The sequence below is a fragment of the Dunckerocampus dactyliophorus genome, chromosome 9, assembly GCF_027744805.1.
Source record: "Dunckerocampus dactyliophorus isolate RoL2022-P2 chromosome 9, RoL_Ddac_1.1, whole genome shotgun sequence".
Taxonomy (NCBI): domain Eukaryota; kingdom Metazoa; phylum Chordata; class Actinopteri; order Syngnathiformes; family Syngnathidae; genus Dunckerocampus; species Dunckerocampus dactyliophorus.
Window position 1 is genome coordinate 28,877,406 of NC_072827.1, and position 23,680 is coordinate 28,901,085.

General features: G+C 42.1%; 1 protein-coding gene across 1 annotated transcript in view; it reads left to right on the forward strand.

Annotated features, from left to right (window-relative positions):
* LOC129187907 (anosmin-1) overlaps positions 1-23,680 on the forward strand; it is a 65,090-nt gene that overhangs the window by 20,758 nt on the left and 20,652 nt on the right. Inside the window, exons 3-6 of the mRNA XM_054787714.1 lie at positions 13,584-13,646; positions 15,245-15,467; positions 20,766-20,950; positions 22,187-22,316. Coding sequence (XP_054643689.1) covers positions 13,584-13,646; positions 15,245-15,467; positions 20,766-20,950; positions 22,187-22,316 — 601 coding nt within the window. The remainder of the gene's footprint in view (positions 1-13,583; positions 13,647-15,244; positions 15,468-20,765; positions 20,951-22,186; positions 22,317-23,680) is intronic.

The following is a 23,680-nucleotide window of genomic DNA, read 5'->3' on the forward strand; positions in this document are numbered from 1 at the left end:
TCCCTTTATCCATGGATCCATGATGGAGAATCAATGAATTGTTATTTTTCTAATATTATTAATGGCTTGAGAAAATCTCTGAATGTTCTGAGCTCTTGTTTCCATGCCAGTGTAGAATTGAGCAAAATAACGCTGTCTTTAGTTGTGCCATAAGTCTAAGTACGTATTTGCGGATGTGGTCGTGTTGTGCGTCTTTTGACGGTTGCGACTCAATCAACAGCGTCTCTGCTGGCTGCAGCCAAGTACTGCACCCTGTTTTGCCTCAATCAACTACGAATCACCAATCATTCCACACAATAAACAGAATTCTTAACAATCAAGTCTGATATAAGTGCTGATCGAATACTTAACTCCCACTGTTTGCCGTCTCTTTGCATTGGGTCCAACCAGACGCAGCTGATAGAACCACGGTACCAAAAAGCTTTGTTCTTGACTTTGGAATGCCCATTCTGCCCCCAACAGGTCTGCAGGGGATTAACACAGACATGCCATTACTTTTCAATCAATTGTGAAGTCAGTTCTATTCGAGTTGTTCAGCCTTGGTAGAGACCTGCACTCTATCGAGTGTCATACTAGTTATTTTTGTAAAGCTATTCTTTGATATAGAACGCACATGCGGGATGATATTGTGCAGGTGTCCCTAATAAAATGTCCACTCCTGCCCCTTGGAAAACACTCAACTAAGTGAGCTTTTGCATGTGGAGTTGCTAAGTCACATCTCAAGTCTGTTAATCATTTTTAGCCTACGTGATCCTTAACAGTGGCCACGCACACACGCACACACCTGTGCAGAGCGGAAAGTGCTGCTATCTCGTGGACCTTGGACGTAAGGCGAAGGAAATGGTGTCTAGACATTCTAACGGCGATATCGTCTGCCTGATTTACTCCCTCTCGTTTTACACTCCTTTGAAACTTTACAGCACTTGAGAGACATCCCGGAAAACCTTTTTTCTTAGTGCTTGATACGTTTCGGCCGCTTAACCTTGAGTGAGAGTCTCAGAGGGCTTCCACCGTAAAGGAAGATTTTGGATGCACAAAAACGCGGACTGACATTTCAGATTCTGTAGAGACGGCTTGAAGTGAGGCATGTGGCCTGTCGAGTGTGAAAGAGAAACCCAAAAACCACCAATGTGGCTTCTCTCAGTGAGAAATGGAACAAGTGACTGGCAGGCTGAGATTGGAGCTGCACAACTAAAACACTACTACTACCCTTGAAAAAGTCCCACATTGTACTATTTTTCAACAATTTTAAATAAGCCTCAGAGGTACCACAATTGTATGTTGTCCAAAATGTAGCCTTGTTGTTGCAATTTAGATCATTTAAAAGTGCTTTTTAGAAAGCCCTACTGGGACTCTACTGTTTTGTGCACATGACAATAAAACTCTCTTGAATCTTGTGTGCGATGCTAATGATGCCAATGAACAGTGTGTGTGTGACTCCAAGAATTGCGATTGTACACTTAATCCAGCATATACACTGTGACTCTTCACTTGTCCAACATAATACACGCCCTATATCACATACAAGTACGTAAGATTAAGGAGTGGGACAGGAGGACACAAACGTAAAACGCAGCGCAAGCATAGCCATGTGAACTACACTGCTATCATTATTGTCACCATTTTAACAGCAACATCATGCTAGGTTCGCCTGGTTGCAAGAAAAACAAAATGATCAAATTTACAGCTCCATCTGTAACAGGCTGATGGCAAAGCTCCAGGTTTCATTTTAAGATGTGTAGCAAAGCCTGTTTTATTTTTATAATAAAGTGGTCTTGCATACAAGGGATCAGTCATGTTTCGTGAGGTTCATGGCACAGGTTGCTCATTAAGAGGATAACAAGACAAGGAAAAGAATAATTCACTTGGGTTATTTTTTTGAAATACGTCTTAGTCCCATTTATGTATTTTTTTATTAGCTGAAAAACATTTATGGTCCACCTTTTGTATATGAAGTACATGCACCCTACCTTTCTTCCAGGAAAAGCTATGATACTTTGTTGTAAAAGTCTGATCACCTTCTAGTGAACTTGGGTATATAATCTTCCATCTTGGTAGTCAAATTCATTCATTCAGTCAGCAGAGCGTAAAATATATTGAATGAATTTGACTTGCTGCTGTCAAAAAAGACAAACAAAAAAATGCTGGCTTTTCCGCTTTATGGAAGGACTGCAGTGACAAGCACCATTGAGCCCACGCACACCCACACCCCTTCAGGATGAGGATGATACTGCGAGTGCCTCCCGTATGACACTGTTCTGTATTTTATCATCCAATTAGCAAGAATAGTGATGTCACACTTACATTAACGACATTACATGGGCTGCAGAGAGTCATGGTGTATAATAAATGCTTCTGCAACATTATTTGCAAACACAAACAAAAATGATCCAACTCATTGCACTCACTGAGTGCACTCAAAGGGTAGGCTGGGCTTGCACACTTTTGCGGCAGCCTCATCTTAGGTATATGCCCTGTAGTTGATCAGGGTATGTGCAAATTCAGTGTTTTTTATTTTAGAAAATGTTCAAAATGACTGGGATCATCCATTTATAATACACTTTAATGGACAAATATCAACATTTATTTGATGTTATCATTATCCGCTCTGCCTCACCTGCCTCCCCTGACCGCACATCACTGCATGGTTTTTCATTCACGTATTGTTAGCACAATGGTTTAGATTTTGTGAAAAGTACTAACAAAAGCAAAACAAATCAGAACTTAAGAAATTTAACACTGCGAACTGTTGCAAAGGTTTCCATTGACATGTTGATATTAAATGTCGCCCATACCAGAGAGCGACAGCAGTGCATGTGTCTAACATATCCTTCACATAATGTGCCTTGCTGTAGGGTAAAAAAAAAGCTGCATTCTGGCAAATGAAAAGGTCTTGGCCGTAGCTCTGAAAGATATATCACATGATATAAAAAAAACTCACTTTGCCCGCAAAAGCAACACGAGCCTGCGGTTGTCAAATGTATCTGTTTCTGGAGAGACCCTTGGAAACATTAATTTTCTCAACACAAGCTTAATGCCGATGGAAGGATGAAACTGCCGGGGGGGAAAAGATGAGTTTTAAAACTGTATTAGAGCGGACATGGCCTGAGAGGTTGATTGAAGGGCGGGCGAGTGAGGGCATGAAGGGTCTCGGTGACAGCCAAATAAAATTGAAATAGAGGGAGAAGTAAGTGGAGAAAGTGAACCTGGGAGCCTGCAGGCCATGAGCTCCAGGACAGGTCAATACATATGAGCTGTAGGAATAATTGCATGTGGACAGCGGAAGTGTAAAAACTGCAAAGGCAGCGGATAATAAATCAGTGGGATTAGAGGTGAGATGTATAACAATGAAGAGATGCAACGTACCAGCGGAGGTGACGTCAGAACTTTGTAAACATCAGCTGCGCTTGACACGGAACCACTTCCATTGAAATGGTTTTCTTGATGAATCACTTCTTGATGCAACTGAGGCACAATTAAGTGCACTGTTTGGCTGCAACCAGCAGAGGCGCTGTTGAGTCAGTCTCAACGAAAGAACATCGTGTCGTCAGCTGGGAAGTTGAGCCACAAAAACCTCAGCTATGGCACAACTTGTGCAGGCTGGAATTGCGCTGCAAAGTTCAACACTGGCATAGAAGAAGGAGTTCAGAACACTCGGAGAGATTCTCCTATCCCAGTGAAAATGGTAAAGTGCTCCTATTTAGGAAAATGTATTTTTGTAACATTTACATTTTTGCTTTTTTTCTATAACCCTTCATTCGTGATACATTGTAAGATGTTCTAAATTACAAATGACAATTTATGTGATCCTAGAGTCTGTTCATGGGCATCGAACATGAGAAAAATCAAACATCCCCCTTCATTTTTTGCTCCACTTGTGAGAGAAGACGCTCTCAAATGATCAATTTCGAAGTTCCGCAGGCTTTGCTCATCTTCAAATAAAGCCTGCCACTTCAGATGTGGGCGCTGGACGTTTGATCATTTTGCTTTTCTTCAATTAATAGGCTAATTTAGCAAGATGTTGCTGTTAAAATGTGAGCGTAATGTCACAAAGCTTTGCTTAATGTTTGTGTACTTAATGCTACCTTGTTGCATGTGATGCACGGCACACACACGTTGGACAAGTACAGAGTTGCAGTTGGGGTTCGATCTTGGTTTTTCCAAAATTAATTAATTAATTAATTAATGGTCCCTGTTTTGTGCTTGACTATGGACCATTTTTATTCAAAAAATATTGAAATACAAGTCATATGTAGTATTCTGGTCACTAGGCATCGGTCATGTTACACTGATGAGACATTACGTTACCTCAGTGGTTCTCAATTATCTTCTGTCATGCCCCCGCAGGGGACAGAAATGTCTTAGTATTTGTTCATTTATCTGTACGAGACAGACTGAACTCCAAACTGGAACCAGGAAAATGCAAAACAAATGGAGAGCTGTGAAGCATGCAAGCGTATCCAAGAGTCAATAGTGAAAAAATGTTCTCCCATTCCATGTGGAAGTGGTACATTTTTTTTTTTTACTCTGTACTTTGTCCTTCTTCCCCACTCCGTTTCAAACCCTTCAAGTTTAGAATAAATTCATTGGAGGCTAACTACTTAGCTCGGATGTTGCTATGCTTAAAGCTAGTTGCGCTATGTGGTGTAAACAAAGAATAATAATAAGTGTGACTATAGGGGTGTTAACTCATGTGAACAGGGCCCTAATAATGGTAAAAGTCATATTTAAAGGTCATAAACAGGTTTTCTATGCTCTAACTATGAAAATATTTCATTTTTTAATAATGAATTAAATTCAAATTGCAAATTCACTTACCGTGTTTGGGTATGGAACCAATCAACCGCGATAAACGAGAAACTACCGTACAGTCGTCCCTCGCTACATCACGCCCTCACTTTATCGCGGTTTTTCACAACGTAATTCATTCATAAATGCTCACTGTTTCGTGGTTGAATACGGCCTGTTATTTCTCAAAAATATGCATATTTAATTCAGCAAATTGTCTTATTCTTGGCCTGAATTAAGCATTTTCAAGCATAAAAATGGCTAAATGAACTCACAAAATTAACTGACATGCAAATAGAAGGCAGAAGAAGCATTCTAATTGTGAACGTAGTTCTGTATTCTACATTGGCCACTAGGTGTCGGTGTTTGGCGGGACAAGGGACAGACATGATTGCCAGAAAAGGCATTTATTAGGCAGCATCAAGGCTAGATTTTGGCCAACACACTTCCAGTACCTTATTGTGGGACCTCTAAGGCCTGGGTTCCCAAAGTAAGGTACACCAATTGTCAAGGGGGTACGTGTATGAAAATGAAAACTTGGCGTTTAACACAATTACGAGTGCACCTGAACACCTCGCGGTGCAAGCATAACAGAGCAGAAGGGAGACAGCATGCTGTTCATTGCCCTGTGAGCATCGTATGAACAAATATGTAAGTTTGATGATCATTTGTGCATTGAATCTTGAAGGTTTCATTTATATTGGTGTTCCAATCCCCCCACAGTCTCTGTGGGTGGGGATTCCCTCCAAAATGAGTCTTTATGGTTGGTTGTATGGATTTTTGTACTTTGCAGACTGCTTTATCATGATTGTTAAACTTTCCCCTTCAAAAAAAAATTCAAGCCATTCAAATAAAAGGATGCAAACATCAAACTGGAATAAAAGATACGGTATGTAGGTTGATTACTTATAAGCGCTCGTGTGAAACTTTATCAAAATGTGGCCATGCAAAATACACATTTTTGACCCGGAATTACTATAAAACTAATTAACCAATTAATTCTGTTCAATATTTCAAGTTAAGATAAAAAGGTTGATGTTTTTTAAGTAGGGGCGGGCGGTACATGGCTTCAGGTCAAACATCTGAAGGTACGTGACTGTAAGAAGTTTGGGAACCACTGCTCTAAGTCTTATTTAAAATGTAAAAATAATATAAAACCTCTGAATAAATAACAGTGAGTTAACTAATTAGTTTCCTCTGTTGTCGATCAAGGAAATACATGCCCATCACAAGTAGATGTGGCTTCATCAGTAGGAGTTCCATGCACAACAATTTCCCCTTCCGTGTGCCTTGTCCCTGCCTTGACAAAGTGAAGATAGGCTGTGCCACCGCCCCCATGAAATGCCCTTAAGCCCCCTCCCCTTAACCATTACCACAGCATTTTATTACAGCGTGAAATGGGGATTGGAAGACCACTGTGAAAGTTCCTGCTTAACCATGCAGAGTGTGTCACCACTGGGGAGGCAGATAAGAGGACAAAGGGGAAATCAGCCATACAACACATGCTTTTGTGAAGACTTAAATGCTCGAGCAGTGAGAAAACAACCCCAAGCTCTTGTTTACTTCCCAGATAAAATGTTTCTCTTTTTTTTTGAGAGCCAAATTTGTCCACAAATATGTTAACATCACACTGGATAATTAAACGCATTCCTCAGGCTATTCAGACAGATGGGTGATTTGCTTGAGGGACACCCATGCGGTGCCACCCAAAACCTCTACATACACCACCATGCAGTGGTCAGTCCAGGACATGAAATGATACTTTTAGTTCATTGAAGGATAGCTGACATTGGAGCTGAGGTATAATTCCTGTGTTTACTTAATGCAGTAAGTATTACGGGTGGGGAAAATAATCGATTCTTAGATGCATCGCGATGAGGACATTGGGTATTATTAATCAATTCATAAACACAACAGATATGAGAAACCACATAGCATGTTTCCATCGGAACCAGGAGGAAAAACAGCCAGCTGAAGTTGCTGCCAACCAGAGAACCATCGAGCAGGTGATAACTAATTTTCCACCCAATTCGGAAAAGTGTTTCTGCTTGAAACACTTTTATTGCGAAGGATCTGTGTCTGCATTCGGTTGTTGAGAAGCAGGGATTTTGTGAACCCATCGTAACGTTATTTCACTGACACTGCACTTGTGAATAAGGGCAGCCTAGTGTTTTTGGTTATTCATAATATACAGTACTGACGTCTACAAGTATTATTCTTATATGAGAGCCACTGGTACAGAAATCTATATTTTATATCAAAGCTGTTTTTGACTTGGCTATACAGCAAAGATATTATTTTGCCACAGATTCCATAATGGCAGATTTTTTTACGTTGGTTACTCAGAATATGCTGAAGTTTGTTCATTTTCTACATTTTATACTGCTACTGGTGCACTTTACTTTTCTTGCTGGTTCTGTGCAATAGGAAATATGTTGTTAGATGTACGCTTCCATCCATCCATTTTCTATGCCGCTTCTCCTCATTAGGGTCGCGGGGGCATGCTGGAGCCTACCCCAGCTGACTTCAGGCGACAGCCGGGGTACACCCTGGGCTGGTGGCCAGCCAATGGCAGGACACATATAGACAAACAACCATTCACACTCACATTCATACCTATGGACAATTTAGAGCTGCCAATTAACCTAACATGCATGTTTTTGGAATGTGGGAGGAAACCGGGGTACCTGGAGAAAACCCACGCATGCACGGGGAGAACATGCAAACTCCACACAGAGATGACCAAGACTGTGACTGTGTGGCCAACATGCTAACCACTAGACCACCGTGCGGCCTGATGTAAGCTTCCAGTTGTTAAAAAATAATGGAAGTAAATTAATATGTTTCATGTTTATTTTAACTGTGGATCGTTACAAATATGCTTTGTTTTAGTAGTACACAGTCAGCAAAAATAAATTATATATAGAAAAAAATTAGGCATGAAAAAATGGACTATATTGATCACAAAAAAAGATGCATGGAGATGCATCGTTAATCGTTGTAACATCGCATTGCAGGTCTCTGAATCGAATCAAATCGTGAGGTTGCCAGCGATTCCACCCCTAGTAAGTATACTTTAGTAAATCTACTAGTTAAATTGGGGCTTTGAGCACATGCTTCTGAAGACGAGCAAAGCCTGCAGCGATTAATGTTGTGGCACTTTTCCCAAACTTGCTTCTGGCATCGTTGCCATGGATTAGATTGCACATTGAACTGTGTAAACAGGAATCGGGGCACTTGATTGATGACAGCACCTTTTGTAATTATATGCAGCCTTTTCTATTTGCTTTGGCAGGACATCTCTCAGCGACGCTTGTCTCCTCTCCTTAAATGTCGGCCAGTGGGTGTGGACGGGGACAAACTCTGACAGATTGTGAAATTGAAGCACACCTTGGGGTGAAACTCATAAGCCACCCCTCACAAAATGTTTTTTTTTTTTTAATCTTTGTATAGTTTATATTCAGGTAGAAAAACCTCTTTGGCTTGTTACACCCCTTATATCCTGGAAAAAGCAAAAAACCTTAAAAGACTTTTTGAAAAATAAGCCCATCATGATAGGCCAGCTTAGGCTGATCATAACTGTAGATCATAAAACGCTGAAATAGTTCTTCTCTTTCTCTGCAGATTTGTGCAACTGTTTGGTCCAATGTCTAAGAAACCAGCATATCATGCACTACTGTGACTAAAGAATCATATTTCTGCTACAACAACGTCAAATAATGCTATTCCACAGGTCAAGCATGCAATAAGCTGTGATGTAAAACCAGCCAGCCAAACCACCACTATTTTTCTGCAGATTTGCATTGTTTGAGTCCAATGTTGAAGCAAGCAGCATATCATGCACTGTCACATTTGGAGAATTTTATTTTATCTGCTACAGTAACATCACGGTTGAGAAATAGCCTGTGTTTTATCCACTCCTTCTATATTTTGATCACATGATTTGATTTGTCCTCAGATTTCTGGCACATTGTGGATCAAAATCATTTCCAATTTTTTTAAATGGGCCCATCACGGCCAGCATAGCGTCTCGTGATCACGTGATGCCAGCATATAAATATTGATAACAAGCTGTCAGGACGGCTTCTCTATTTTTCTGCAGGTTGTAACTTATCTAATAACTTGAATAATGTATAAATCTTAATACCAAAATCAATGCACATGCATGAAGTGGGTATCTATGAAGTTGTTTGGTTTGATGCTGAACAGAAATATTATCGATTGGCCTTGGTTGAAGTCTGCGTTCAGTAATTTTGCCTCTCGTTTGGCATTTTGTCAGTCCAGAAATGAATAAATCAAGGGTATAGGATAGGTATTTGTGACTGGGAACAAATTGCTGATTCCAATTAGGCTTGTTCGGCCTTGTTTGACATTTTGCACTGAAGACTAAATGGAGAGGTAAAAAAAAAAAAAAAGGGACCAGGCTTGTGTTGCAATATCCTTAGAGCGCCGCTAATTCATGCTGCTTGGCACGCAAGCATGTCGAGGTAATGATGAATCTATTTTCACTTGTGTGGATGCGATTGTGGGGAAGCCAGAAAGAGATTCATCCTGAAGAAAAAAGCCAGAGGAATGCATTCAGTGGGTGCACACAAGACCTTTCAATGAGTAAAATGAGCCTGATCCTCAGGCTTACGTGCGTATGCTCAGTGATTTGTTGGAGGGATTTAGGGGCTTTACCATGTGTACGCCTTACCGGCAGAACGTCCTTAGGACGTCGCTGCTGCCCTTTATTGTTGCGACGTTTGCGAGATTGTGGCTACCTTCTGAACTCCTCCAAGGGGCGTCGCAGATTTAATGTCATGAGCTCACCGTTATTATAGATTGCAGATGATGATAAAACAGCAAAGGCACCCTGGGTCGGGAGCAACAACTCTTGGATGAAGCAACTTAGAAGTCATCGAAAAAGTTTGTGGTGAGACAGCAGTTTCTTCTGAAGCTCTCAAAGGTCATAACTGCCCCCCCCCCCCTTGGTCACAGCGCATGCATGACATCATCACGCCGATATATCTATATTGTGATGAGGTCGTTGGATAAAATCCCCCTCGCACCCACTATAGCTCCCAGCTGTGAAACACCCACCAGGCGACACCCACCAGGCGGGCCCGCAGAGACCAGGGTGCAGGGAAGCTGACAGGGGAGTGAAGTGGAACCGAGAGCTGGCAGGAAGGCAGGCAGGCGTGGGCTCGGCCCTGATTGCAGTATGTTCCTCCAGAAGCGAGATTTATGTTTCATCATCCGCCCGCGCTGCGCACTCCATAAAAAGCAAATAAACTTTTCACTGGCAATGGCAGGATAACGACAGAGCCGGCTAATGAGCGAATTAAAGGGTCATAAATAGAGCTCCGGCCCCCTCAATGAATTGTAAAATTTCTTACATCAACACTGGGTTTAATGTCCTCTCCGTACAGTAGGTGCCCTCATTCCACGCACTGTTCCGCACCTTACAAACATTGCATTCTTCTTGTGATTGCTTAGGCCTGGTTTGTTTCCTGTCTTTGAAAGCATTCAGCAATTACTGTTTTGTATATATTTTAGATGGTATTCCACTAGGGTTGGGTGATCGTTTTTATATATCGGTATAAATTCTTTCATTGATAAGAAAATGACTCATGCCAGTATAACTGATCATTTCAAATGGGAAAAGCAGAGTCGGTGATGTGTTTTCCCTGCGACTGCGCGCCATGGCGCACTGATGTATTGATGCATTGGCGCCTCACATGTACCAGGCATTCAGGGCCCGATGATTTCCACGGAATCGCAGACAGAGTCGCAGAATTGGCCAATAAAAACTGAACTATAGAATGGAAAAAAAGAAGTCGTAGCAAAGTACAATGGTAGCGTCTGTTACAATAGGATTGCCATGTAAAGGTTCCTTAGGTTGCAGAGGGCATGGTTTAACGGAGACATTAGTGTGTGTAATGATGATTATACTCGCTGCTGAAGTTCAAGTGAGCAAGTATACGGCTCTAACCGTTTGTAGTTTTTACGCACTAGAATGAAACAGCGTCCGCGTGGACCTTGCTCATCACCGTGTTCACCAACAAGTCTTCAATAAAGGTAAAAGTCATGTTAAATGCTCACTCATCCATTTCACTTGCCACTTATATATATTTCATGTTGTTGTTTTCTGTATGCAAAACACTCGTTTCTATAAAATGTGTTTTGTCTTCATTTTTCTGCGTGTATTATTTCTTGTGTTCGCACGTGTGGGTTTTTGTCTGACCTTTTGGAACGGATTAGTGACGAGAACAATATATTTTTGGGAGTTTTAATGCTCTGAGTTCCTGTTCCCATGCCACTGTATCATCAGTTGGTGATGACGTCAGTGTTGTCATCCATGAGGCCAAACAGTAAATAGTTTTATACAGCATGTCTCATTATCAGGAAAGACATTTCATCAGTGGCCGCATCAGGTGGGATATATACAATAGTGTTGCGTGTGAAACATCACACCTTTCACCCCTGTCATGGGTCTGATACGATCTGATAAGGCCAGTGTGAAAGGGGGCTGCTGTCTTTATGGGAGGGACTTGGCTCTCGACACCTCCCATATAAGTTCAGCTGTGGCTCAGGTAACTTAGCTCTAAGGCAGAGGTGTCCAAACTTTTTCCACCAGGGGCCACATACTGAAACATGAAAGGATGCAAGGGCCACTTTGCTATTTTGTAAAGCTATGCTAAGAAGTTATATACATTCAAGAAAAACTGCATCTCAGTGTTGTGATATCGGTGCACTATCACTATGAACGTCAGTCTTTGCTCTTTCTTTTCCTATTTTTGCTCTTTCTAAAATAAAGTCTCTCTTCTTAAATAATCTTCAGAAAATGTAATTAATAAATTACAACTTGATTTTGTTATGTTTCTCATAATATTGTAACTTTAAAAAATTTAATTTTTCTTGACTATTTCAATGTATGCTACTAAAATGACTATTTTTCTTCAGAATATTATGAGTTTATTCTCGTAAAAGTGTTTCTCGTTAGAATGCGACGTTTTTTCCGTAATATTTTGACTTTAGTTGTAACTTTTCAAAAATTACAATTACAACTTTATTAGTTCTTTGCTTGTTTTTCATATTCCGACTTTTTCTTTAATATTTCAACTTTAAGCAACTAAAATGATATTACTTTTCCTCATAATATCGCAACGTTATTCTCGCAAAATTACGACTTTCTCGTTAAATTACATCCATTTTCTATGCCGCTTATCCTCATTAGAGTTGTGGGGGTATGCTGGAGCCTATCCCAGCTGACTTCGGGTGAGAGGACTGGTGGCCAGCCAATGGCAGGGCTCATATAGACAAACAAGCATTCACACTCACATTCATACCTATGGACAATTTAGAGTCTCCAATGAAGCTAACATGCATGTTTTTGGATGTGGGAGGAAACCGGAGTACCCGGAGAAAACCCACACACACACGGAGAGAACATGCAGAGATGCCCAAGCGAAGATTTGAGCCCAGGTCTTCCCGATCTCCTGACTGTGTGGCCAACATGCTAACCACTCGGCCACTGTGCAGCCCGTTAAATTACATCTTCTTTTTTAATATTTTCACTTTAGACTTCATTGTGGTGATTTTTTGGGGGGGTTCTTGTTATAGTTTTAGAATGTGGCACAGGCCAATAAAAAAAACAAAACAGCCATGGGCTGCAAATGGTCCCCGGGCCGCAGTTTGGCCACCCCAGAGCTAAGGTTTATTGTTCTTTAACATTAAAGCAGTTTTCCTCAGTGACAAAACGTGATCTCTCGGTGGGTACAACACTGACATGTGCAACAGTTTTCTGGCGTTACCCGGCCGTGTTTCCACCACCCCTCTGCAAAATGATCACAGCATCCCGGATCAAGAATGTGTTGAAAAGTGCGCAACTATGTCGCGGTGTCACAGCGCTAAGACGAGGCATGTGCACAATGAGCGGCTTTGGCTCGGGTCGGTGCGGTTTTGGGCCTCTCCGGTTACTTCAGAGATGCAGTCTGGCACCACTGAGCGATTTCATGCCGACTCTCAGAGGCCAACACCCTCAGTACCAAAGACCCCCCCGCTCTCTCTTGCTCTCTCAGTCACATGTAGACCTCCTCCCCCTGAGGCTGCATGTGCCAGGTTCTATTGGCCGTGCACGTATGCACAGTCACTCTTATTGAATTTGATTCATTTGGGGTGAGCTGATGGATTAAACGCTTTTTTAACCAAATTGCTTCTTCTAAATTCTATCATCCTATTATGTTTGTCAAAATTGTACCTCACTCACGCCGATTTTATCCGACACTCGAGCCAAATGTTTTCAAAATGTGTTCCATGTGTTATTGTTTTTTTTTGTTTTTTTTTAAAGAAGGGAATCCCAAGAAGTTGAGAGCAAGTTGTTGTGTGAAGTAGGCGGTATAGAGGAGGAGTTTGCGACCGGTGCCAGACAGCATCAGGCCTGGACATGAAAATGAGGAGCAGGTGAAGTGGCAGCCTGCAGAGAATGAGGTGCAGACAGTGTGGGAGGGTGCTGGTGGTGGTGGGTTCATGCTGTTAAGGCATGAAGAAGGAATCTGTCAGGGGCCACATCAAGCAGAATCTAAACTGCAGGTAGATTACAAGAGACAGGGCGTGTCTGTCTGCTCATAATGCACCACACCTGAACCCGTGTTTGCTTTATGATGCAGATTGTTGAACTCTTTTCAAGGTATGCGGGGCATCTGTAGCAAAAAGAGGTGTGTGGCCTTTGTGATGAGGAAGCACTAAAGTGTGCAACTGCAGCACCTGATCTTTTGATGTAGTTGACACCTTTTTCTCCTTTTTTATTACAGTGCCTGGAGCCCTGCAAGGAATCCTGGGACCTGAAGGAAAACCAGTGCCAGGATTTATGTGAGGTATGTCCTTAGCGAGGGTATATTTGTATGAGTACACCACATCATTAAATACAGTGGAGCTCTGGAGGTCAGACTCTTCAGTTGTTTGGATTGCTCCCATTAAAAAACACATCCAGGGTCAAACTGTTGCCATCAATACTAAGTCACATTTTAACATTCTTAAGCCTCATACAAGTGTAAAAATAAGTTACCTGTTTGATGGACTGTTTATAAATAATAGTCATAAAATAGAAGGAATTTTATAAGCATTGCCCCCTCCCTGCTTGAAAAATCAAAGGATGGGAGAGGCTGTAATATATTTTCTTTGCTTATGTAAAAAGGCTAAAAAAGCATACAGTACATGTACATATTTAAAGTTATTAATATCAGCATTCAGGCATTTTCTCATTACATTATGCCATTTGCGCAATTCTGACAATTTTTTGTTTTTTGTTCTACAGTACAATGTGCCGCGGGCTAGTAAAAAACATGGGCCCTGGGCCACAATTCGGACACCCCTGCTGTTGTAGTTTTTTGTCAGGGTTGAGTATGCATCAGCTCTTGGTGTTTTGGGTGGGGTGATGTTGGGGGGCCTTGAGAGGCAGGGAGGACTTTCAATATTAGTGCAGACCTGCCAACATGTATGAATTTGTTGTACTCTGCATGCAATTTGACTGTCAAATATGCTTGTATCCGTCACTGCTCTACATTTTGTTGCATTTCGCTGGTTTTTAGTTCAGTCTGTACAGTCCAGTTAAATAAATAGATATTATCAGTTTCTCAATAGTATTCCAAATCGGGGGGGGTGGAGACTGAAAATAACTGAGAACCACTGAGGTAATGTAATGTAACGTAACGTAATGTAATGTAATGTAATGTAAGGTGATGTCTCATCAGTGTAACATTACTGACGCCTAGTGACCAGGATGCTACATATGACTTGTCTTCCAATGTTTTTGCACTAATAATAGGCCATAATTAACCACGAAACAGCGATCATTTAGTAATAATTAATTTTTGAAAAGCCGCAATAGAGCGAGGGAGCGAAGTTGGAAGCGCCAATGCGTGGCATGCACGAAAAGGCAGGTTTGCAGATGTAATTGACAAATGACTAAACACTACTACGGGGGTAAGTGAGCAGTATTCATTGCAATACAAGTGTAAAAAAAGCCACGGTAAAACATGAAACTCTCTACCTTAACTCGTAGTGTTCTTGCCTTACATCCGTCTTACCTTAACTATTGGAGGCCGCTCCCTTCTTTTGGAATGAGTGTCGCAACAAAGCCAAAGAAAAAGCACTGTCGCGAGTCAACCCTGATGACACTCAGTGACCTGAGCTCACATGAGGTACGCTTGTGACGTCTCGCGCAATATGCTGGCATCGTCCGTCTTGAAAAAGACAAGGCAAAGCCCGGAGGATGTCAGGCATGATGGAGGTGACTTCACAGGCATATTTCTACCTTAAATTGTGCTGGAGTTCCCAATTGTGCGACTTTAGAGTTTCCACTGTGATTGTGTTGTTTTGCTCTTGGGCTCCTGGGAAATGAGATTGAATTCATTTTGATGGTAAATGAAAATAAGTCTGATTTTGGTTTTGTTTTGTTTTTTTTCCCCTCCAGCCCCTCTTTCCCAAGAAGCATTACGAGTGTCTGACCAGCTGCGAGTTTCTCAAGTCAATCGAGGGCGTGAAGCAGGGCGACTGTCCCGCCCCGGAGAAGGCCAGTGGCTTTGCGGCGGCCTGCGTGGAGAGCTGCGAGGAGGATGGAGAGTGTTCGGCTGTCAAAAAGTGCTGCTCCAACGGGTGCGGCCACACCTGCCAGCTACCCAAGAACCTCTACAAAGGTAAAGGTGCACACTGATAAAATGATAAGATTCACTGCTGCCACGTCTGTAGAGGACTGGCGCATAGTTGGCAGAGATCCGTGCTTTGTTTTAAGCTGTGGAGCGAAGCCTGCTTTTTAACATACTATGCAGTAGATATCCTTCGAATGAGGAAGGAGGTTTTTCCTTTATGCTGTCATGAAAAGTCAGAACATGAAAAGCAACCGTTTGAACACCTCTTCGCTCAGACGTGACATCTTAAACCTGCATCAAGTCCACAAACTAACACCTGCTATTTCTATTTTCTTTCTTTCTTGGAACATGTGACTGGATGTAAGCTAACGCTGCACACAAAAGGATGAATGTTTGCCAAAACATGCACGCCTGCTGCGTGGCCGTGCTCGTGCTATTACATTTATCTGACAAATACACCACATGGTGGCGCTGTTGTTAAACCCCAAAGTTTGACCCTAAAAGTGGGATTGACATGACGTTTCTTACACAGCTCAATGCGCCCTACAAAACAGCCACTGTAACTTTGGGGTGTTTAGCCGAATCACTACAAAATTTGGCACACGCCTTTAGGGGACTGGCAAGCACATGTCTGTAAAATTTGAGCAAGATTGGTTAAAAAAACATGGCCGCCATCAAGCAACATCTCTTTGCAGGATTTAGCAACTAATTCCCCATAAGTCATTGACCAATAGTCTTATGAATGTAAAACTTTAAGGATATCTTTATTACATATATGCTAACATGTCTTCAAAGCGTTTTACCTGTAACCTGTAGATAGGGTGACCAGACGTCCCGTTTTCCCAGGACATGTCCTTTTTTCACATCCCATCCTGGTTAGGTCATTCTGGTTTTCCTAATTTTGCATTGGGTTGTTAACTTGAGTGGCATTAGGGCGCTCTTCTGCGTGTGATGTAATCCATGAGAGGCTGCCGTGTGGGCGGCTCTTTGAATTAGTGTGGTGACGCCTGCAGAGTTGAAGTCTCGTGTAACTGGGGATGCCATGCACAACAGCGGTTCAAAGTGCCAAGTTCTTGCGACGTTAGAGGGCACATTTTTCCTGAAAAGATTGGTTACATTCCAAAACTTCCCAAGCATTTGACCTCAGCTTCACGCGTCGCTCTGTTGTAGGGCTGCAACTAACGATCATTTTCTTAGCCGATTAGTCTGAAGCTTGTCGTTTCGATTAATTGAGTAATCCGTTTGCCCCGCTCCAGATGGACCAAATCAATAACACAAACAGCTAGTGGACTGGGCCGTAACATATCAGAAAAGAGGCAAAAATGTCATTCACTGTTTTCCAAAGTCAAAGCTGATGTGTGTGAATATCTTGTTTTGCCTAAAACACAACATAACAGGTCTGCTTTCATGGATGACAAAGGAAATGATTGAGTGAGAAGAAGTTCTTCTCCCAATCCGTGTGGAAGTGGTACGTTTTTGGCTTCTTTGTCATTCTTCCCCACTCTGTTTTTAACCCTTTCTTAAATTTTGAATACTGTAAATAAATTGGAGGCTAACAAGTTAACTCGCGGGCTTGCTAATGGTTAAATCCATGGCCGTCTCTTGTGTCCCTGCAGTGATCCCGTAGTCTGCGCATTACAGTTGAGCAATGTGGTGTATAAAAAGAATAACAGGAGTGTAAAGGTGACTTTAGGGCCGTTATTTCATGTCGACAGGGCTCTAATAATGGTAAAGATTATATTTAAAAAGCCATAAACAGCTTTTCAGGACATTCACTTTTCGCAGTGAGGTCTGGAACCAATTAACCGCGATAAACGAGGGATGACTGTATATTTACATTTTTAAATAAAAAATTAATCAAATACGAAAATAGCTGTTGGTTTGGATAATCTATTAACCATGGATTCATTGTTGCAGCTCTATTCTGTTTTTGCAAATCATTTTTGTACCTGTTTTTGAACGTTCTTCTTTTGGAATTATTCTTTGTTTACACCACATTGCTAATGCACAGGCTACGGGATCACTGCAGGGACACGAGACGGCCTCGGCTTTAGGCATAGCATGCAAGCGAGTAAACTAGTTAGCCTCCAATTTATTTATTCTAAACTTAAGAAAGGGTTTCAAACGGAGTGGGGAAGAAGGACAAAGTAAGAAACCAAAAACTTACCACTTCCTCACGGAATGGGAGGAGAACTTTTCCACTACCGTGTCAGACATGCCATGACTCTGCACTGACTCTGCAGTGTGAAGCTAATGTCATCTAATGTCACGTCTCATCAATGTTTTGTGTCATTAGCGATGCCTAGTGACCAGAATACTGCATATGACTTGTCTGTCAGTGTTTCTTCATGAATAATGGGCCATAGTCAACCACAAAACAGCGACCATTTTTAAATTAACTGATTTTTGGGAAAAAAACACGATCGCGTGAGCTAGCAATGTTCGAAGGGCCGACTGTATAACAATCCTCGATCCATACAGAGGAGGCATGCTATACATGTATTGAAGTAAACTTTGAGTATCATTTGAGTATATCATTGCTGGGTCGAGTGTCCTGGTTTTTGTTAATCAAAATATGGTCACCCCCACATAGCTGGCGCCACAAACGTCCTATTTGTGTTCACATGACTTTAGTTCTCCAGTAAAACAACTTAGTAGTGCTACTTACGTCGTCCATTGTGAGGGTGTCGAGTTGTTAAGTGAGGCAGGCGAGATGCTAACTGGACCACCGTCGTATCCGCTATCAGCACGTTGCTGTTGGTAGCTCCAGGCCAAAACAGACAGCAGCAGAGGATGAGTCCGCATCGATCTTTGAACCGCAGCTGCCACGGCCTGCTTTTAATCACACTGCAGTCACAGTGCGCCACAATCATGTCCTCACTGTGTTCAGTAATGAGAGGCAAGTGCACACAATCTGGAATGCGCGCTCGTGGTCGCAGATGGTGGAACAATCTCAAGAGAGAGACTCCATGGCAGATGTCATGCCTCCAAAAGGTGAACAGAATGTTAATGTGGAAAGATGAAAAGAGCCCTAACCTTGAAAACTCCAGTGACCCGGTCAATGAAAACCATCCAGTGTTTTCTTTTTTTCTGAGACCTTCACGAACAGCCGACTACTTGATCACTTTAGGGAGCGCGTGACAGCTTGCTGTTGCTGCTGCATTTATGCAGAATTACACAAACATTTTGGTGAAGGTTCCAGCGAAATTGCTCCTGCGGTCCTCTGTGTTAAAGGTCTAATTAGTTGCTCATGGTTTAAAGAGTATAATTGTTTCTATGTGTTCGCATAGCGTATGTTCTGGGTGCACTCGTTGCCGCGATGATCCATGATGCTGGAAGCCATTAGCAAACGCAAGCACAGTGAAATAGAGCATTTCCCCTCGTGAGATCACTCTCAGATGTGTCCAAATGTGCCTGAACATCTTGGGACCCCCGACTGGGCTTGCGATACAACAACATGCAGGCATCTCTTAAGGTGGTAATCACAAAGTAACTCACTGTATGATATCACAACAATACCACAATAAAGCAATTGCTGATCATCAGTATTGGGAAAAACACTGTTGCAACGAAAATGACTAAAATAATCACAAAAATAATTTGTTTGATGGATCCCTGTGGCCGATATTTGTTGCAAAGTCTGACACAAGTTTATTTGTCGTTTCGCAGTGTTGTCCTTTTACTCGGATGGAGACAGATGCTGGTGTATCAAATCCTGAGCGATAACGAGTATTTCAGGAAAAAAAAACCTTAGATTTACACCAAGGGTATGTACCAAATGTTGCAGTCATTCGGCTTAACACCCTAAAGTTACAGTGGGTGTTTCGTAGCACACATACAGCCGTGTGGGAAATTTCAAGTCAATCCAACTTAAGGGGACAGACCTAACAGCATTTTAATAGTATCCGAAAGCCCGGATTTTAGCATCATGACCCCTTGGTTTTAGCATGTTTTAATAAAAAATACAAAGAAAGAAAGAAGGAAAGAAAATGTAATATCAAAGCGGCCCCCGCATCCTTTCAATTGTTCTGTATGCGACCCTCGTTGGAAAAAGTTTGGACATCCTTGCTCTATTTTGATAGAAATGCAAATTGCTCTCTCTCTTATAAGCTTGCAAAATGGAGCATGAAATGTAGATGTCACAATGATTACATTTAATTAGCCTATCAGCCTTCCTTGGCCTATAGCAGGGCTTTTCCGCCACTGTCGTGATTAGCGCTGTTCTAATGACAGCGTGCAAGCTAGCGGTGAGAAATGATATTCCTGGTTTATAATTGCTGGCAGGATGAAGACATGAATGGACGCTTTCCTCTGGACGGCGCTCTGACAGCGGTTACGTCACGTTGCCTGGAGCAAGCATGCAGGCCATTGAAAAATGAACGCTGTGTGATTCTTGGAACGGGCCCGACTCGAAAGTTATCTTTGGAAGCTGCAAAAGTGAAAGAAAAGTGCATGTGATACCCTCCCACATCTTGCAGGAAGGAGAGAGGCAGCGAGCAGATGTGCGTTGGTGCGCTGGTGCGTATGTGCAAGTGCGGTTTGTGTGTCTGCACCAGGACTTGGGTGACTTTGTGGGAAGATGAGCTAAGACTGAGGGAAGGGAGGAATGCTGTGGTTACTTTGGCGCACATTGCGGTGCAGGAAATGTGACACGTCGCACACACAAACACACACAGTCATCGCGCCACAAGAGTTGTGAAACCGCAGTGCAACGACCCCCAGCTGTACACATGTAGAACATTGTTATCAGAGCGACAAAACAAAAGCACTGACTCCACATGCCTGTCTTTCTTCATCGTCCAGGATTTCACATGTTCATTCAATCGCTTTTATGAGGAGTTATAATTAGATAAAGTGCTCTGAGTCTTGATCATGTTGCTCACCAACAAGCCTTGCGGTAGCCTTGAGCGTGCCTTGGACAACAGAGGTCCAATATAACCTTCTAAAGTGCTTGACAACTTATTGACGACGTGCTCCGATCCCTATCTCATTATCAGTGAAGCCAGTGCTCCCATCTTCTACTCCCGTGCCTTAACTGCAGGAAATTCGGTCTTGGATGAGCACTGAGCAGACTCCCGCACTTAATAAACATCAGGTTAACTGTGACTGAATGTAAAGTGCAGTCATGCAAGCGAACTTCCATGCTTGCAACAACGTGGATCAGCGCAAAGCCGTGTCACAATGTGTCACAGGAGAGAGGAGAGGCTGTTGACCCAGTGAGCTCACGTCTCATTCTCAAATACCCGTGGTGCATTTCATGTATTTCTAAGTGTGTTTTGCGCAAATGAATAAAATGCCACATTAACTTCCAAACCGCTGTGGTCTTCCTTTGCTGCGCACCGTTAGGAGTCCCTCTGAAGCCCAGGAAAGAGCTGGTGTTTGCGGAGCTGTCCTCGGGTCAATTGGAGATCCGCTGGTCCTCCAAGTTCAACATATCAGTGGAGCCTGTCCTCTATGTGGTGCAGCGGCGCTGGAACTTTGGCATCCATCCCAGCGAGGATGACGCAACGGAGTGGCAGACAGTCGCACAGGTAGGAACATAAAACATGATGAATATGAAGCGGCTTTGCTTAGATGTGTCGTTACATTGAAACGGCATACATGCATTCAAAGCTGTGATGGGTAGTATTCTACTCTGGTCACTAGGTGTCAGTAATGTTACACTGATGAGACAAGTACGCTGTCCAGAAATAAACGACAAGGACTCTCAATGCTAACGTGCGAGTCTGTTGTCTTATTTCCTGTATGCCTAATATGTCATGTTTTCTGTTATTATGAAAAACTGACCCATTTCCTTCTTTATGCATGCGGGGTATAGTTTCATCCACAGTGTAGTGGCAGCTAGGTTCAATATAGCGAGGTTGGAGGTGCTCAATGAAGCGTTTCAAACCGACATGACTCACCACCGTCAGGGCTGGCTCTTTTCTGTTATAGCTTCTTTTCTGTTATAGCTAATGACATTTTGCCCTCCATATGCACGATGAGGTTCATCGTATTAAACTTCCCCAATTGTGTGCCACCGCAGAAAACTTGTGCATGACAAGTTTTGCACTCAGCTGCAACTTCTTTTTATTGCTACCCAGCTGACATGACTTTTGCTCCTTGCTACTTTGTTAGCATGCCAGCAAACACTGTTGTGATCACATGGGCTCCATCCGGTCGCTGCTGGATAGACGTGCTGGGGCGGAGTCTGTAATCATAGGGCCAGTATCGGAGATTTGAGATGCAGGCCATATAATCCGATATTGTTTTTTTTTTTGCTGGTATCGGCCCAGTATCAGTATCTGCCTACTATTGACACTTTTCCATTGGCATAAGGTACTACAAGGTACTATTTTTAGTTCCTGGCCAACAGGTGTTGAAATGTGCCAAGTCAATGTGACAGAATTCAGGTCTGTTTTCTTGGTGCCCCCAGTCTCCTCTTGAATAAAGTGAATGGATGAATAAATTGACAGTCATTGTAGAAAGTCTATTACACCTATTTTCAGTTCCTGCAGGAGTCGTAGCCAGGTGTCCCAATACTTAAGTCCATATAGTATGTCCCATAGCGTGCCACATGTTGCAGCTGTGAAAGTGCTACCCTGCGCTGAAAGACGGTTCCACACAGTTGCCCATTCCTCAAAGTCACGGCGTCTTTTTCAAGTTTTTTCTTTTTTTTTGTGAAGAGAAACACGGGGATGACTGATGTGGCAGCAAACTCAAACGGGGCCCTGACCCAGCGCGAACCCTGACCCCTGTGGTTTGCTCTCTCCCCATCTGTCCCTCAGACTGCCGAGGAGCGCGTCCAACTGGCCGACATCAGAGCCAGCAGATGGTACCAGTTCAGAGTCGCGGCGGTCAACGTGCACGGGACCCGCGGCTTCACTGCACCCAGCAAACACTTCCGCTCCACTAGAGGTGTGTAAGTCCATATGCATGCATGCGTGTGTGTGTGGCCTTACAGGCTAGAGTGTAAGTTCCTGTTTGACACCCGCTGACCTCCATTTGTTGTGCTGAAGACGCTGGAGCAGGTGGAGCTTTTGGGGGGCGTTGATTTACCTGCTCTTGCAAACATCCAGTGTTTGGTGCCGTTTGTTTGCAACACCACACTTTTAACTACTGTATTTGTTCCTTTTCTAAAATCTAGTTTGTAATGAGTTTCACTGACGCTGTCGGAGAGGTATTCAGTTTACCATATTGACTCAATTTTACTGTAATTATTCTCTATAAAATGGCTTTTTCGTTCATATTTTTGAGTGTCTGGAATGGATTAATTGGATTTCTGAACTGATTAATTGGTACTTCAAATGCAGCTACTGTCTTGTGGGGTTTAGAAAAACACCACACTACATCAGGAGGTTGCCTACAGCCACAACTGTTAATGGCAAGAGTGCTTTTGGACTCAGCGTTAATTAGATTCTCTGACAATTCTTTGGTTTTCCAACAATTGCAACTTTATTTTGTTTTGTTGTTTTGTTTCTCATAATACAACTTAATATGTTGTAAAATATGTCTTTTTCTTTAATATTTACATTCTGTGCTACTAAAATGATGTTATTTTTCCTCTTAAAATTCTGAATTTATTCCCTTAAAATTGCGACCTTCTTTTCTCGTTACAATATGACCTTTTTGCAATATGACTTTTTTCTCTTAATATTTTGACTTTATTCTCGAAACATAACTTTTTCCGCAACCTAATTTTTAAAAAATTACAACTTTATTCATTATTTTGTTTGTTTTTTACAATAGCATATGATAAAATGATAAATATTACGTTATTCTTGTAAAATTACAACATTTTTTTGTTAAATTACAACTTTTTTGTTTTAATATTTTTACTTTATTCTTCATTTTTGCTGTTGCTGTTTTTTTATTTTAAGTTTTCTTGTTAAATTATAATTTTAGAATGTGCCGGGGCCGCACCTTCGACACCCGTGTTCTACGCACTTCAGGATACGTGCCGGTCGATAGAATTGAGGTGAACATAAGCGCATTTATGGTATAGAGTGGCAACTCTAAATTTGGACCCCTCAATGGTTGTACAATTTGGAAAATAAGCCTCAAAAATCAATTTGAAACTCGCATTAAGTGTTATGTTAAATGCTACTTTAAACATTAAGTTGAAGGGCTGTCTAACAATATATAAATTTCACATCTTGTGGCCAGTAAGTTTACACCAAATTAGTCTTTACCTTGTTAGCGTGAATGTTTTCCCAATGAAGTAAACAAAGAATCACATTTGTAGCCTAGAGAACTTGAATAGGAGCAATTTGTGTTGAACA